At 54.0% G+C, this 17,295-nt stretch overlaps 1 protein-coding gene and 1 long non-coding RNA gene across 2 annotated transcripts; one reads left to right on the top strand and one right to left on the bottom strand.

Moving 5' to 3' along the window:
* The first annotated feature begins 4,959 nt into the window (after window positions 1-4,959).
* REN (renin) lies at window positions 4,960-15,831 on the top strand. The gene is made up of 9 exons (XM_029933161.1): window positions 4,960-5,079; window positions 8,957-9,107; window positions 9,649-9,772; window positions 10,352-10,470; window positions 11,358-11,554; window positions 13,712-13,831; window positions 14,192-14,336; window positions 14,616-14,714; window positions 15,500-15,831. Exons 1-9 carry the CDS (start codon window positions 4,982-4,984, stop codon window positions 15,659-15,661), a joined length of 1,215 nt encoding a protein of 404 aa, XP_029789021.1. The 5' UTR covers window positions 4,960-4,981; the 3' UTR covers window positions 15,662-15,831.
* Window positions 11,961-17,278, bottom strand: LOC115286777. Its single transcript, XR_003906265.1, has 5 exons — window positions 17,016-17,278; window positions 16,385-16,518; window positions 16,083-16,128; window positions 13,411-13,810; window positions 11,961-12,078 (listed from the first exon to the last, which is right to left on the bottom strand). It is a non-coding gene; the product is annotated as an uncharacterized LOC115286777 (long non-coding RNA).
* Between the last annotated feature and the right edge of the window lie 17 nt (window positions 17,279-17,295).

Below are 17,295 nucleotides of genomic sequence, written 5' to 3'. Positions count from 1 at the left end.
GGGGGAGACACAGGGCCCCATTCTGCCATCAGGCACCAGCTATGAACTAGGACCCATTACATACCTTTCCACCGGTCCACTCGCCTCCCAGGGCTGCTGTGGACATTGGGAGAAGACACTTCTCCCTCCAGGCGCTTCCCTTCTGCCTGGGACCTTCCCCTCCCACTGGCTCAACTGTTGTCACTACTAGCAGTGCAGGTCCCGCCCCCTTGTTTATCAAAGACTTTGGCATCTGGCTTACAGCCTTCCTCTGCCCCGTGCCCTCTGCAATCTTTCTGGATGACATCACCATCCACGTAGACCGTGACCCGACCAGCGCCCTGGCCTCTCTGATCCTTGAGTGCCCTCCATCCAGTGGACTCACCCCCACATCCTGCTCTGGCATTGCCTTCACTCATCAGTGCTCTACCTTGACAATGACTCTCTCAAACCTCCCACTCCTGACCAGCTCTTTGCCTGCTGGCTCTAGGCTTCAACTGTTTCCGCCCCCACAGCCCTTTCTGAGCCCACGGTCCTCCGCTTTCTTCCTGTTCACCCACCCTGTCCCGCTGTGACTTCTTCCCCACACCCACCTTCTAGGCCACCGTCTGTCATTCAATAACATTTTTTATCAGTTTTTTTTAATGTTTTATGTATTTTTGAGAGAGAGAGACAGCTTGAGCAGGAGAGGGTCAGAAAAAGAGGGAGACATAGAATCCAAAGACAGGCTCCAGGCTGTGAGCTAGCGGTCAGGACAGAGCCCAATGTGGGGCTCGAACCCACGAACTGTGAGATCATGACCTGAGCCGAAGTCAGATGCTTAACCGACTGAGCCACCCAGACACCCCCATTCAATAACATTTTTGCTGGGACCCTAAATCCCATCGTCCTGTCTCTTTGATCACCACGTGTGGCACCACCCCAGCCCTGGATGAAGCCAGCCACACACTGTCCTGCTGTCTGCACTGAGCAGCCAAGCACTGTGGTCGTGGCAGACAGGCAGAGAGCAGGGCAGACTGGCTTCCTACGACTGTGGGATCTCCAGCCAATAAATGGAGGACCCAAAAAATTCCTTAGTTTCCCAGCGTCTTCCCACTTCCCATAACTATCTCACACCTTCTCTATTTCCCTCATGCCTCCGAACCCCACCCCATCCCCAGATCTCAGCGGTGGTCCTTGCCCCTCACTTGTCTGAGAACTGTCACCAGGCAGAAAGGCCCTCAGCCGCCAGCACCTAGTGGCTGTGCACGTGTCCTGCCCTCTTGTCTTCCTGACGTGCACCTGCTCCAGATCCTACTGCCAGGATTATCCCTCCTCACCACCGAGTTCTTTCCAGGCCTTTAAATATATTTTTCAGTTCCCTCCACCATTAGAGAGGAAGGAGGGAGTGGGGCAGGCTGGGAAAACCCCTCACTTTGTCCTCAGAATGGCTGTCTGTGCTACGCCGCCTTCATCCCCCTTCTTCCTGTCATTGTTCCACACTCCCTGTCTGGATTCCCATCCGTCCCTATCACCCAGACAGCTCCCACTGACAGCACCGATGGCCGGCTGTCTGCATTTTAACCCATGCCTTGCCTGGCCCATGAGAGCCCGCCATTGCTCGCTCTCGCTCCAGAACCACTCTTGTCCTTGGGCTTCAGGGACACCTGCTCGTTTCCTCCGACCTCTCTGTCCTCTTCCTTTGTAGTCTCCTGTACAGGCTGTTTCTCCACCGCTGGCCCCATGGAAGCTGGAGTCTGGGACATACTTGCTCTCCACCTTCCCCCTGGCTAATTTTTATTCATATCTGTGACCTTAATGACCAATGGCAAATGACACATAAATGTTTCACCCAGGTCCACATGTGCACCTGCCATTTAATGTCACACCTGGGATAGTTCTTTTTTATTCTTCCCCGCCCCCTCTCCACAAAGGAACCCCACACTCAATAAGTTCTCAAACTCATGGTCTCCCCAGACCCCTTTCCCTTCCGGAATCCTGATTCTCTTCCACTGCACCTTCAGTATCACCTCCCTCCACTTCACTCCCCATATCTCATCCATCCCCTAATTTTGTTTCTTAAATTTTTCTCAAATCCACCCAATATTTTCTGTCTCCGCCATACCCACGTCCCCTAGTCCAAGCTAGTTCTGGCTGTCTGGCTTCCTAATTGGCACATGCCACATGACCATTCTGGGCCATTCTGAAGTCCTTGCTACGCCACACTGTAGCCACACTGTAGCCACCATGTCATTGCAAAACACATCGAATTACACCGTTATTCTCTTCTTAACCTGTTCACCATTGTGCTCTTAAACACACGTGCTGTGCAACACAGCAAGGAGTTCAAGGGCTTTCATGGTTTGACACTCAAGTCATGTAATGAATTCTGAGACATACTGCTAAGCTTATTGTCAGTGTGATCCTAGGCACGTTACTTTCTGAATCCTCCCGTCTCTCAGTTTCCTCACCTGTAAAGTGGAATAATAACGGCACCACCTCATGCGGGTGTTTTGAGAGTTAAATGCATTAAGCACTTAGAATGGCACCTGACACATAATAAACATTCGGTAAGTGTTAGGTCTTATCATCTCTGCTTCCCGGTCTCCTCTCTCACCCCACTTCCTCTGGTCTCTGTCTAGCCACACTGCCTTCTTTTGGCCTTTATTCTCATCATGCTTCCCCTTTCCACAGGGCCTTTGCACCTGCTGCTCCCATTGGGACTCTATTTGTTTCTCTCTTCAGCTATTCATTGCCTGCCTATGTAGCTTTCAGATCCCAACCCAAGTGTCATTCTTTTGGAGGTGCCTTCCTGGAGCTCCCAGACTGTTCTGGTCATCATTGTTATTGTACATCTATGTTGTGATGATAATCTATTTCTCCTACAGCCTTTGGATCCACAGGAGCAGAAATGATATTTATTTTTTGTCACCTTTGTTAATCTCAGCCTCTAGAAAAATGTCTGACCAGTAACAAATGCTCGATGAATCCTGTCTAATGAATGAAGAACACCAGGGTCTATTGGAATGCTTAATAGACAGTCTTCCAGTCTGCCAAGACAGACCCCCGCTCTGAGGGGTTCTAAAATGTCTTAGGGGCACTTGGATGGCTTAGTTGGTTGAGTGTCCGGCTTCAGCTCAGGTCATGATGTCACATTTGTGGGTTCCAGCCCCACGTCAGGCTCTGTGCTGACAGCTAGCTCAGAGCCTGAAGCCTGCTTCAGATTTTGTATCTCCCTCTCTCTCTGACCCTCCCCTGTTCCCACTGTCTCTCCCTGTTCTCAAAAATAAATAAAGAACATAAAAAAATTTTTTTAACGTTTTCCCCCAGGGGTCCCTGGGTAGCTCAGGTCATGATCTCACGGTTAGTGGGTTCCAGCCCCACACTGGGCTCTGTGCTCACAGCTCAGAGCCTCTAGCCTGCTTCAGATTCTTAGCTCCCTCATTCTCTGCCCCTCCCCCACACGCACGCATGCACTCACTCATGCACGCTCTCTCTCAAAAATTAATAAACATTAAAAAATATTTTTAAGTTTCCCCCTGCTCACTGCCAACCACGGTGCCTGAAAAATTCTCCAGTAAGCGTTTACACCAGGAAACACCAAACCCTCCCGCCATGTGGTAAGGGTGTGATCTCAGAGGTCCAAGCATATTCATTAGCCAACACATTGGCAACAGAGATTTTAGCTTCTCTAAGTCCTTGCTGCTCGCAGCTTGTGCAGAGGGCAGCATCCTGAAGGCAAAGAACAGAATGCTAGAGCCTCTGACACCCAAGGTGCCGTCCAGCACCTACCATGCTAGACTTAGAGACTGAGCCCCAGCGAGGCGGAGGAGTCCAACGTCGCTGAGCAGGTTCGTGGTAGAATCCAGACCAGAACCCAGGGGTTCCAGACGACTAGGCCCGAGTTAGTTGCCTCGTTCATTCAGCTGATAAGGGCGAAGCACCATGTTGGGCAAGAGGCAGACGCACGTCTGCGAGGTGTGATTCGGAACAGCTGAGGTCCGTGCTCCTTGGAAGGGCTCGTATCTCGCGGTGGGGGTGGGGGGTGGGAGCCCACAGCAGAAAGCAGGCAGTTCTGAGCTGAATCAGGACCTGCCTCGTGGAGCAGGTGGGAATATTTGAAATGGGCCTTGAAGCATGAGCCAGGAAAAGCTGGGAGGGGGATTCCTCTGCTGAATAAATAGCCCCCTCCTGGGACTTAGGAGCCAGGCATGTGGGGGAGCTTCCTTGGGTTGTTTGTAAAGTACAAGGAAAAGGGAAGGCGGCAGAGACAGAGCCAGAAGGGATCAGGGCCAAGCAGGAAGGGAAGGAGTTGGAGGGCCAGCTGGCCCTCACTCCTGAGGGCCCCCAACCACACGAGGTGAACTGAAGGTGGGCACACACCCCTTTTCCCAGCTCCCTGCTTCCAGAGGCCCATCCACACAAGGTGCTTCTCCCCTACCCCTTCCACAGCCCCTGCTAACAGATGCTTGAGGGGAGGCGGCATGGAGGCCCCTGGGTCTGGCTCTGTCACCAACAAGCCAGGAGGAGTCACCCGTGTTCCAGAAGGGAACTGAGATGCAAAGTGGAGGAAGCCAGCCAAGGGCACAGCCCAGGCTAATAGAGAGGATGGAGCTCCAAGGGTATGAGGGTGGAGTCTGGTGGGGAGGTAGGAAACCTAAGGTTCTCTACCCGTCTCGGCCCTGACTGTGTGCCGGAACATTGCTGTTTCTCATCAGCCCCTGCCCCGTCGGGGGGTCGCAGGGCCAGGCTGAGATGGGGCTGCTGGCGTCACTGGGCACAGCATTGCTTTCCCACAGCCCTCCTTCCCCCTGGCTCCTGGGCTCTGGGTTGAAACCTGGTCACCCGTCTAGCACCGTGCCATCGGGGGGATTTATTACTGGCCGCCCTCCATGTGCCCCCAGATAATAAATCAGGGCAGAGCAAAATTACAACCATCCCACGTGTGGAGCGCATAAAAGGAGAAGGGCTCTGGGAAGCCGTGATGCTTCTGCAGATTCGGGAGAGAGCTCAGCACCCAGGGATGGACCAAGGGAGAAGAATGCCTCGCTGGGGCCTCCTGCTGGTGCTTTGTGGCTCTTGCACCTTTGGTCTCCCCGCAGACCCTGGTGCCTTCAGACGGTAACTCAGGCTCGGGGCGGGGTGGGGGTGGCGGGGTGCAGGGGTTACCACCTTCCCAACACCCCAGGCTTTCACATATGGGATGTCATCCAGTCCTCACGACCAGCTGGGCAGGGAGGCGCGGGCCCGGTCAGAGAGGCGGCTCGCCTGATGTCACAGGGCCAGCAGTGACACACTACCCGAGGAGCCCCAAAGCCACGTCATTTGATCCCTGCCCAGAGCTCTTGCTTCCTGCACAGATTACCAGGCGAGGACCTCAGGTGATTAAGACCTGCCCCTTGTTCCCAAGGAGCCCGCAATCTTATTATTAAGGGGGTGGGATGGTTAATCCTACCGAGGAAAACAATATAGTGGTTAAATACAAGCCTTCTAGAGCTGAATTGTCTTGGTTTAAATCCTGCTCCAGGAGCGGGACCAACCAGCTGGGAAAGTATGGGCAAGTGACTTCATCTCTCCAGGTCTCAGCTTACCATTTCTAAAGCAGGGATAATAACAGCACCTACTTCCCAGATCTGCTTCTAAGACTGAATGAGGAATCGAATGGAAAGCCCTCCTCGTGTTGCCAGCAGGCTGGAAACACCCAGCTGTTACTAGTCCTACAGGGCGGATTGTAAGAAAGGCTTACGGTGGCCTGAAGGCAGGAGGAGGGGGCCTAGCAACACCCACGTCCGGTGCCAGGCCCTGTGGAAACCGGGGCATTCAGTTCGCTGAGTTCAGAAGGCTGCAGAAGGGGAGAAGCAGGAGAGAGGGTCTCTAGGAGGGAGGGTTTCGGTGTGGGGAGGGCGGGTGGTGGGGCCGGAAGACCTCAAGTAAGAGGGCGGGACTTCTTTGTTGTTTTTTAAAGATTTTATTTTAATTTTTTAATGTTTATTTTTGAAAGCGAGAGAGAGATAGACCAAGCTTGAGCAGGAGAGGGGCAGAGAGAGAGAGACCTAGAATCTGAAGCAGGCTCCGGCCTCTGAGCTGTCAACACAGAGCCTGACACGGGGCTCGAAATCAAGAACCTAAGACCATGACCTGAGCTGAAGTCAGATGCTTAACCGACTGAGCCACCAAGGCACCCCTAAAGATTTTATTTTCAAGTAATGTCTACATTCAGCATGGGGCTTGAACTCACAGCCCCAAGATCAAGAGTCACATGCTCCACCGACTGAGGCAGCCGGGTGCCCCTAAGAAGGCAGGTTTTAACAGTCCTAGTTGCTAAGCTTGTAAAATGTCCAGGATTTCACAGGATCTTTCCACATATCCCCTCAAATTCTCCTAACAACCCAGCGGTCCCATTTTACAGGTGAGGACACAGGCTCAGGGGGGTCACGTGTAACGAGGCTGGGCCTCAACATACACCAGGCCTTTTGTTTCCAAAGCCTTTTCACCTGCTCCCAGGCTCCCAGAGACTGTTAGGGTAGGGGTGTGGGGTGAGAGAGTGCCTGCATGCAACCCCCACCCCCAGAGTAAAGGTGGGATTGAGGTAAAAACATTCTCCTTTGTTCTCTTTTTTTTTTTAATTTTTATTTTATTTTTGATACGGAGAGAGACAGAGCATGAGAGGGGGAGGGGCAGAGGGGAAACACAGAATCGGAAGCAGGCTCCAGGCTCTGAGCTGTCAGCAGAGCCTGACGTGGGGCTTGAACCCACGAACGTGAGATCTGACCTGAGCCGAAGTCGGAGGCTTAACCGACTGAGCCACCCAGGCACCCCTCCTTTGTTCTCTTTAAAAAGCGAAGAAGGGCGCCTGGGTGGCTCAGTCAGTTGAGTACTGGCTTCAGCTCAGGTCATGATCTCATGGTTTGTGGGTTTGAGCTCCGCGTCGGGCTCTGTGCTGACAGCTCAGAGCCTGGAGCCTGCTTTAGATTCTGTGTCTCCCTCTCTCTCTGCCCCTCCCCTGCTCATGCTGTCTCTCTCTGTCTCTCAAAAATAAACAAACATTTTAAAAAAATTAACTGAAGAAGAGGGGCACCTGGGTGGCTCAGTCAGTTGCGTGTCTGACTCTTGATTCTGGCTCAGTTAGTTCATGGCCTCCTGGTTGGTGAGTTCAAACCCTATGTCAGGCTCTGTGCTGATAGTGCGGAGCCTGCTTGGGATTCTGCCTCTCCTTCTGCCTTTCCCTCACTTATGCTCATGCTCAAAAAATGAATGAAATAAAAAGAAGAGGAACAGCATTGGGCCAGGAGTGGAGAAAGAGACTTTTGAAACACAAATTTTTTCCACCTGCTCTGTGTGCAGTGCCCTGCAAAGGACGTTGGGAGATCCGAACACAGGACCCCATTTTCAAGGTGCTTTCACTGCAGTCTGCTCATGCTCTTTACTGAGCAGCAGGCAGCTTGTTTAATCTGCAGGGATTCTCTGAGGCAGGCACTACTGTTCAGTCCGTCTTTACAAAGGAGTTCATGGGGGCTCACAGAAGGCCCAGAAAGATTGGGTAGGTTGATCGGAATCACACAACGGCCGGACAGCACGTCCTCCATGAGCATTAGGCTGTGCAGCGCTGGCTGTGAGCACCCAGGGAACAAGGAAGCAGGTACCCAAGCAATGGTGGGTCTCCATAAATTGGGCTGTAATCCCAGAACCCCCTGGTCAACAGCTGGGGACAGCTCCCCAGAAGCTTCCCGTAGGGGCCCTGGGGATACTCTCTGGGAACCAGACCAGACACCCTGCTTTGAATCATTTCTGCATCTCCATCATTTCTGCGTCACTGCAGCCTGGTGAGCCTCGGCATCCTCGCCATAATTTCTTAACGTTTGTTTATTTTTGAGAGAGACAAAGTAGGAGAGGGCCAGAAAAAGAGGGAGACACAGAATCCAAAGCAGGCTCCAAGCTGGAAACACAGAGCCTGACACGGGTCCCAAACTCATGATCTTGAACGTGGGATCATGGCCTGAGCCAAAGTCAGATGCTTAACCAGCTGAGCCACCCAGGCACCCTGTCAGCTTCCTCATCATTAAGTGAGGATAAGGATGGCTGGTCTGTGTTGGGGATGAGGGCTACGTGGAGGGGGTATAGTGTTTGAAACCCACCAGGTGGCCCCCTCAGTATGCTTTGCCACCCCCTCCCCCTCAGCTCTTTAATTCTGCCTCCCAAAGCTGATAGGCAGGTGTCCGGTAAAGGAGCTGAAGGACTGGCACTCAGGCTCAAGAAGTCCCATCTTTCCAAGGGCAGGGGGCACAGTTACTCTGGAGATGCCGGCCGCTCTCCCCACCCCACCCATCCATTCCCTCCTGAGCTTTCAGCCCACAGCCCTGGCTGGGTGTCTATACTTGGCCTACCCTCCTGGAGCCCCTGCAGGCGGCTGTGGGCATCTGCTGCCACCTGCAGGCCTCCCATGGCACTGCCCGGGCCTGTCCAGCCTGGAGGGGACCATCCCAGCCTTCATCTTAGAGAGGGTGTCACTGTTGCGTTTCCTCCTCTGTCTCCTCGCCTGCTGGAACTCCTTGAAGGCAGCGATTTTTTTTTTTAAGCTTATTTATTTTGAGGGAGAGAATCCCAAGGGCTCTATCTCACAGTTGGTGACCTGAGCTGAACTCAGGAGTCAGAAGCTTAACCTACTGAGCCACCCAGGCACCCTATCCATCGATGGTCTTTATCTTCCTATCTCTAGAATTTACTGGAATGCAGGCCCAGAGAATTACATGTTCAACATGTAATTATGGAAGGAAGGAAGGGCGGGCCTTGTAGTGATAGGATTAAAATTAGACAACAGAAGGAAGTGTGATGAGGATTATTTAATACCAGTGTATCGGACTCAAGGAGGCTTGGCCAATTCTCCATGATTCTCAGGGGTCTAGGCTAGGTTAGGGTAAGTTATACCAGAAGCTTCAGGGACTCTACTCGTGGGGGAGTACAGAACTCTTCTGGTTTTTCTTCCTTCACCGTGGGCCAGGATCTTCCTCAAGAAAATGCCCTCCATCCGGGAAAGCCTGAAGGAGCGAGGCGTGGATATGGCCAGGCTTGGTTCTGAATGGACCCAGTTCACCAAGAGATTCTCTTTTGACAACAGCACCGCCCCTGTGGTCCTCACCAACTACCTGGATGTGAGCACCCTGCTTGGACCTCGCTGTTCTGTCTCCTCTCTCTCTCTGGGGCCCAAGACTATCTTTGCTCTCTTTCCATGCCTCCTAGGACTGAGTTGCTGAGATGCACAGAGCATCTATAAAACTTCCATTTCAGAGCTAGAAAGGTTGAGGCACAGAGGGCAGAAAGGAGCCCAGAGGCAGGGTTAGGTTTAGGACTCAGGAATCCAGGCTCTGGGCCTCAAGGCGGGTAGGATGGGTTTGTGACATCCGGTGTGGGGTTTTGTGATGGGGCTCCGTGACAGCTTGTTGTGTCAGTAGCCCTTTGAGGGTCAGGATGACATCTTGCTTTATTCGCAGTAGTTTTATTTTGCCCTCTTGTCTCACTTCCAGGCAAGTCCTTAGACAGTGCTAAGTGTCCCACCCAGGCCCTGCTGGAAAATGGAAACCCAGGGTGGTTGTGTGATCTACTTAATTTCACCCCAAGCACCCAAGGGGGTATCCAGCAAATCCCCAAGCTTCCCAGCCCCCGCCAGCTGCCTCTTTCCTTTCACTCCCACAGATCCAGTATTATGGCGAGATCGGCATTGGCACCCCACCCCAGACCTTCAAAGTCGTCTTTGACACAGGCTCAGCCAACCTCTGGGTGCCCTCCACAAAGTGCAGCCCTCTCTACACAGCATGTGGTGAGCCCCCACGTCCCCCACAGCCCGTGGGACCTCTCCCCAAGCCCCCTGCCGTGCTTGCCTGTCCTGCCTCACACCCTTTGCTACTATTTGAGTTATTTCCTCTCTGCTTCTGCTCCCATTGCCCCTGAGAGGAGAGACGAAAATGTCCCCCATTTCCTAATATGGCCACCAAAGTAAAATGTCACCGCAAGAAGTCCCCAGCTCACCCAGAAGTCCTGGGTTCTCGCCTCTCCTGAGATTGGAAGAGGACCACATTCTCAGACCCCCTCCAGGCTCTCAGGGTCTTCACCCCTGAGAAGTAAGTCTCATGGAGAACGTACTGGAACCAGAATTTTTTCCTCATCCCGGCGTTAGAAATTACTTTGAAATACTGGATTTGAGACAAAATTCTCAGAGATACGGGCACATGATAGGGGCCCAAGAAACACAGTCCTTGATTGACAGAACTCATTTTCAAGCCCCCCCCCTTCACAGAAGTCCTCAACCACAGGGGGCCATGCCCACAAGGCACCTGCCTCCCAGCCCCCTATGCCAGGGCCTCTCTTGGACTGACCTGAGCCTATGTCCCTCTGCCAGAGATTCACAGCCTCTACGACTCCTCAGAATCCTCCAGCTACATGGAGAACGGGACGGCCTTCACCATCCGCTACACTTCTGGGAGGGTCAAAGGTTTCCTGAGCCAGGATGAGGTGACTGTAAGTGTGAGTGCCCCAGGGCATCTGACCCCTGTCCTTTTGGTCCCCAGACTTCTCCTGCTACTGGAAGGCCCATACTTGGGGAGGGTGCAGTTCACCCACCTTGGAGCCTGGGCAATTGAGGAACACCCTTGCTGGAGAGCAGCTCCTGGCACAGAGTAAGCCTACGCTCCCGGCTCTGCGCTGGCTGATGAATGGGAGCTTTTACATGGAACTCATGTGAGAGCTTATCCAGAGCCCCACAGCCTTGAGTCAGCCTACCTGCCTGAGGTCGCCCAGCTCTGCCTGGTCCCTTTCACAAGACCCCCAACTGAAATCAGGGTCAGAGTCATGGTCAGCAGTACTGGTGACATTATGGCCAAAGTTAGTTTTGGGGTCAGGCATAGGGTCTAAAGGTCATAGCTGAGGTTAGAGTTTAGGATTAAGGTCAGGGCTTGGTTTTCTCTTCCATTTGGCTTGCATCGGACCCCTTTCTCCAGCCCCTGCTCTAAGTTATGGGAAGGGTACACATGGAACATGAGAGGCCTCTTGTCTGGGAAACCAGAGGAGGTGGTCTGGCTGGGCTGGAGAAATCCTTCCCCATAGTGGGGGTGAGAAGCTGAGACCCAATCCTGCCAGTATGAAAGCTGGGCCCTGGGGAGGGGCTGTGGGAGCCCCTGGCACCTTGGCAGTTACTGCTTGGCAGTAACGCCTTCTCAGCCTCTCCCCTCTCCAGGTCCTGGGCAACCCCACAGCTTGCATGTATATTAGAAGAGAGGATATGTGTGTGGGGTTGATAAAATGGTCTTATCCCCAATTTCTCTACCCTGGGGGATGTGGGTCCTAGACTAGACCCTGGCCAGGGGGTGAGCCGTAGGCATGGTCTCCTCTGGTCCTTCCTTCCACAGGTGGGCGGAATCACGGTGACACAGACATTTGGAGAGGTCACAGAGCTGCCCCTGATACCCTTCATGCTGGCCAAGTTTGATGGGGTTCTGGGCATGGGCTTCCCTGCACAGGCTGTTGGCGGGGTTACCCCCGTCTTTGACCACATCCTCTCCCAGGGGGTGCTAAAGGAGGATGTCTTCTCCGTCTACTACAGCAGGTGAGGCTGGAGCTCCATGGGTGCGGGAGGGAGTCAGGAGAGCTGGCAGAGTAGGAGGGGAGTTGGGACCAGAATGTTTCTGGATGCATGATTAGGGGTATTCAATCCATATGTTGAGCTCCACTATCCAATATGGAAGTCACTACTTAAATTAATTAAAATATAATAAAATGCAATTCTTTAGTCACCATTTCAAGTGCTCCACAGCCGTGGGGACTCTGGCTACACATTGGATAGTAGATGACAGAACATTTCCATCATTGCAGAGAGTCCTATTAGCACCCTTTAGAACAAAAGGAAAATGCAGGGTGGGGGGTGATGGAAACTAAAGCATTACTGTGACCTGTGACCTGGGCACCCTCCCTGTGATGGACCACTCAGAACGTTGACTTCATTCATTCCTTCATTTATTTGCTCATCCATTGATTCAACAAATATCGCGAGCTCACGTGCCAAGCATCACGGGAGGTTCTGGGGTGCAGCCACGAACACAGTGTACAAAAGAGTCCCTGCCCTTCCAGAACCTACAGATGGGAAGGAAGACAGGAAACATTACGACGTAACAAGCAAAGGCCCATAGGTGCCTTTCAGCTCTAGGCTGAGCTTATATGCGGTTCAGCCCTCCTGGGGGAAGCCGTTGTGAGCAGGGTTGTGATTTGCTCCAAACTGTAGGTTTGGAAAGGCCATAAGAGCTAGAGGCAAGGGAATCTAAGGGCAGGAACACAGGGCTAGTGGAGAGAGAGTCAGGGTCCAGAAAAATTGCAAAGGTAAAATGGAGAACAAATGGGAGAAAAAGAAAACGGGACACATTGAGCAAAGGCCACCGGGCCCGGTCTCCTCAGGAAGAGCGGTTGTAGAGGAGGGAGCCCCCTGGCGAACAGTTGAGAGGTAGATGTGGGCGTTGGGACATGAAGGGCAGATGTTGAGTGCCCAGAGAGATTCCACAGGGAAGGGAACATCAGGAGGGGTGCAGGGGGAGATGCAGAGGGAAGCAGAAAGAAGGGTGGGTGTTTTAAAATGCTAGAGGCGGCATGAGCCTGCTTGCAGGTGGAGGAGGAAGCCAATCAAAAGCAAGAGGTTGAAAGTGGAAAACAGAGGAGGTAACTGAGGGCACCGGAGCCTGGCAGCCACGGGAGGGAGAAGAATCCAGCAAACGGGGAAGAAGGCGGTCCTTGTTGAGAAGAAGGCCTGCCTCTTCCTTGACCCTGGGGCAAGAAGGAAGGAACAGGCCGGTGATCTGGAAATGTGGGCAAAGGGCAGTGGGAGCTTGGGATTGTGCACACACGCATATGTACTGAATGTGTAAGACAGCAATTTGTTGCACTGGCCCACACAAATGTGCACACCTAAACCCCCTGCACACGTGGGCTGGGAAACGCAGCCCACGTGTGCACACTGGAAACCAGCCCAAGGGGAGGCCCTGCGCTAAGGGAGGCATTGTGCACTGGGAGGAGAGGAAGGCAAGGCAGTCAGTCACCCCACTCACCCCCCAGGGGGCTTTCAGACAAGTGACTTCACCTCTTGGTGAGTCCAGCACCTACAGGGTAAAAAAGAGCACATACCACCCACCCTGGCCAACAACCTCCAACCTGAGCCTCCTGTCTGCTCTGTCTTTCTCTGCAGAAATTCCAAGTAAGGAGCTGAAACCACTCCCACATGGCCCTGACCCTCCTAAACAACTGGTCCAGATTCATAAAGGCCACCAGCCCAAACTCCCCTCCGCGGGCCCAGGCTCTGCTGGATGCCCACGTTTTCCACCCCTCCTTCCAGCTCACCCCCTGCCCTTTGCCCTCCCCCACCCAGCAGGTCCCAAAGACCACCCCACCCATGCACCTGTCCAACCTGCAGCAACTCACACCCAAGTGCGGGGGGCAATCGTCATCTTGCTCTCCACTCACTGTCCTGGCATTGGTTCCTTTGCCGTGACCTTGCTGGGGATGTTTTATCAAGTGCAGCTGGATTATTCTGGAACCACGTCTGGTTGGGCTTGGGGAGGGGCAGGAGCGGTGGAGAAGTGTTTCTGCGGCTTCCCAGCCTTGCCGTCCTCCCGCCTTCCTCTGCTCCCCCACCCCTGGTCCCCATGCCCAACGTCCCTCGTTGCTGGGGTGCTGGGTCTCAGAGGTCACGGGTCTTCAAGAGCTCTGATCTTCCCTCTAGGAATTCCCACTTGCTTGGAGGAGAGGTGGTGTTGGGAGGCAGCGACCCCCAGTACTACCAAGGGAGTTTCCACTACGTGAGCGTCAGCAAGACTGGCTCCTGGCAGATCAAAATGAAAGGGTCAGGAACTCTCAACCCGCTCTGCTCTCCAAAAACACTGCTGCTGCTGGGGGTAGGGGTGGGGGTGGGAAGGGTCACTGTTACCATCTTGTCCTGTCTCCTAATGCCATCGCTTCTTAAAGCACAGCCAACGTTTGCTGACTGCTCTGTGCAGGGATGGGGAATACAGAGATATGGAGGGGAGAGGGGCTCTGGAGAGGCGGCGGTGGATCACCAGCCCACGTGCGGAGAGATGCCGCCTCCAAGGCATCACTGGACCACTAGCACAGCCTCCTGACACCTGCCTCAGGGAAGCTTAGTGGCCTGGTGGTGTCCCATTTAGCCTTCTATCTGTCTGACTCTCTGATTGGCCTCCCTCAGGCTGTCTGTGAGGTCGGCCACCTTGGTGTGTGAGGAGGGCTGCATGGCAGTGGTGGATACTGGCGCATCTTACATCTCCGGTCCCACCAGCTCCCTGAGGCTGCTCATGGAGACCTTGGGGGCCAAGGAGCTGAGCCCAAATCAAGTAAGAAGCTGGGGGAAGGAAAGGGCACCAGAGGCTGGGAAAGCCTCACTGGTCCAGGCCCCCAAATTACAGCAGGAAGCATGAGGTCCAAACAGGGCCACTCTGGGCCTTCCCCTCCTCTCCTCTCCCTCTAGCCACGTGTGTCTTGTTCCCCTAGGGAGAGGGTGGGGCATGTGGCCTCCAGCAGAGGGGCCCAGCCAGAGGCACAGGGCTGTGTCTTTGGGGAGCTGGGGGGTGGGGACTACCCACACTCAAGGGCTCCCTTTACCTTCCCGTCAGTATGTCGTGAACTGCAAGCTGGTGCCTACACTCCCTGACATCTCCTTCCACCTTGGAGGCAGAGCCTACACGCTTACCAGCTCGGACTACGTGTTACAGGTGAGGCTCAGGCGGCCCCTCGAGGACACGGAGGACAGGTAGGCAGGGGCCCTCTAAAAGGGACAAGTCCTGAGGCACAGATCACATGCTTGATCGGTGCTTCTTGAACTTAGCCACATATTAGAGTCACCGGGAAGGTTTGGTTTTTTTAACTATTTTATTTTTATTTAAATTCAAGTTCATTAAGATACAGTGTAGTCCTGGCTTCAGGAATAGAACCCTGTGATTCACCTCTGACATGACACCCAGTGCTCCTCCAGAAAAGTGCCCTCCTTAATGCCCCGCACCCACTGAGTCACCTGGAAACTTTAAAAATCCCACTAACAAGCCACATCCCATACCTATTAAATCAGAACCTCTAGGGGGTGGCACCTCAGTATCCGTGTCTTTAAAACTCCCCCCGTGATTCCAATATGCAGCCAGGTTTGGCTCATCCCCTTGTCTCCAGCTCAGCAAACGCCCCCAGTAATGCTGTGCTCCTATACTGTATGCCCTTCTTATACTTAACAGACTCAGGTCAGTTAAATACAGTAACTCGCCTAGGACCAGAAGTTCTGCCAGGCTGTAAGCTTTGGGAGGTAGTGCTGTGCATCTTGTGCCCAGTGTCTAGCTCCATAACTGCATCCTGGAGGATGTATGATGGGCTGAAAGGCCAACGGAGGCCCAGAGTGGATGGCGGTTGGGGGCGGGGGGTGTCACTGAGGGTGGCTGTAGGGTCAGGCAAGGCTAAGGGAGGAGAACGGTAATGTGCCAGGCAATCGGGGAAACCCCTTGCTTCCTGCCAGGATCCCTATGCGAATGATGACCTGTGCACTCTGGCCCTCCATGGTCTGGATGTCTCACCACCCACTGGGCCTGTCTGGGTCCTGGGTGCCAGTTTCATCCGCAAATTCTACACGGAGTTTGATCGCCGTAACAATCGCATTGGCTTTGCCTTGGCCCGCTGAGGCACACCTTCAGCCCTAGCCCGGAGCTAGAGCACTGGGTTGGACACTCCCCTGCCTGCGCCCTCACACGGGGCATGGGGCGTAAAGCTCCTCCCAGACGCCCACCCCGCCTTCAGCACCAGCGCTTCCCTGCTTCGAGAAAAAACAGAATAAAGACTTCATGTTCACAACTTTGTTGCACCTGGATTCACTGGGGTCTGAAACGAGAGGCGCAGCTGGGTATCCTGTGCAGCCAGGAAGGTGACACTGAATGACAGACTACACACTCACCTGCGTGCATAGGCTCCTGCACATGCCACGTGCAGAGGCACACAACCCACACATTGCTATCCCGCCCCCCAAAGACATGGGACTCAACTGGCTGAAATCTTCTCCAACCCTTACTCCTTGGGCTACCAGGCTGGGGAATGAGGGCACCCACCTGAGGCCACAAATGGTGTCCTTCTTCATGGTGGCTGTTCACCCCTCTTTTGATTAAAAAAAAAAAAAGCACTGAATGGCCCAGTCAGGCCCTGGCAAATGTCATACTTCTAGAATCACAACCTCTCAACCTTGTGTGGGACCCTAGGGCTCCTCCAGGGCAGACTTCCGAAAGCGAGAACTGTCTGCAATGTCCCGGTGCAAAGCCAAGAGCATAAGCCTGTGTTCAGCACTTCGGATCTGAGCCTTGGACCCCTCCCCCATTCTCTGAATTCTCCTGCCTGCCTGGCTTTATTTCCTTACTGCAAAAAGGCGGAGTTGGAGTCAGTGTCCTTTCTGGCTGGCCGTCCTGGGGATCCATGACCTTAAGTAGCACGCCTCTCCATCATCTCCCCATTGTGGCTGGCCAATATGATAGCCACATATAGCTATTTACACTGAAATTAAAATTAAGTTAAATGTCACACTGGCCATAGTTGAAGTGCTGGACGATCACATGTAGCTCATGGCCACTGCACTGGACAGCAGGGATACGGAATGTCTCCACTCTCCGTAAGATCCGCTGGGCAGAGCTGGATTTTGGACATCAAGAGTGATAGGGGCCTTGGGGTTGAGAGGCAACTGAAGAGGCTGATGGGACAACTAGGGGAAATAGAAAATGGCCCTCTCTCTTTAGGCGCTTTTTTGGATGGGGCAGCGAGAGCTCTCCAACCTGGGCTGGAAACAGTGAGGTTCCCATTGGCAAAAGCACCCTCCACGTGTGTCACCCCATGTCGCCTCTCCCTGGAGTATTTGTGTGGGGGGTGGGGGGTAGCAGAATTTGCTGGGGGGGGCGCTCCCTGCAAGGAAGGGCCTTTGAGATGCAGCAGAGGACTCCTTTTTCAGGAGTCCAGGGACAAGGACCTAGGGGACTAGTGGGCGAGTCCAAGCCGACCTCTTGGCGGCAGCCGGATCTCCATCCTCCAGGCTGGAGTAGGGGCGCAGGAAGAGGCCTTCCTAGGCCCTGCCCCAGGTTGCCCAGGGAGAGCGGCCCCCGCCGAGGCAGGAGGAAGGAGACCAGCCGCCCCGCCGGCTCAGAGGCCAGGGAGCGAGCCCCGTGTGGCGCGGCCTGGGACCCGGGTGGAGGGGAGGTGAAGCGGCAGGGCGGGGCGCGCCCGGACCCCGCCCCCTGCGTCACGGCCTCCCCGAGGGCGTCACCCCCGCCCGGCGCTCCA

This window comes from Suricata suricatta, chromosome 3 (genome assembly GCF_006229205.1).
Source record: "Suricata suricatta isolate VVHF042 chromosome 3, meerkat_22Aug2017_6uvM2_HiC, whole genome shotgun sequence".
In the NCBI taxonomy this organism is placed as follows: Eukaryota; Metazoa; Chordata; class Mammalia; order Carnivora; family Herpestidae; genus Suricata; species Suricata suricatta.
The sequence above is the reverse complement of the archived record's forward strand: the minus strand, read 5'-3'. Positions and strand labels throughout refer to the sequence as shown.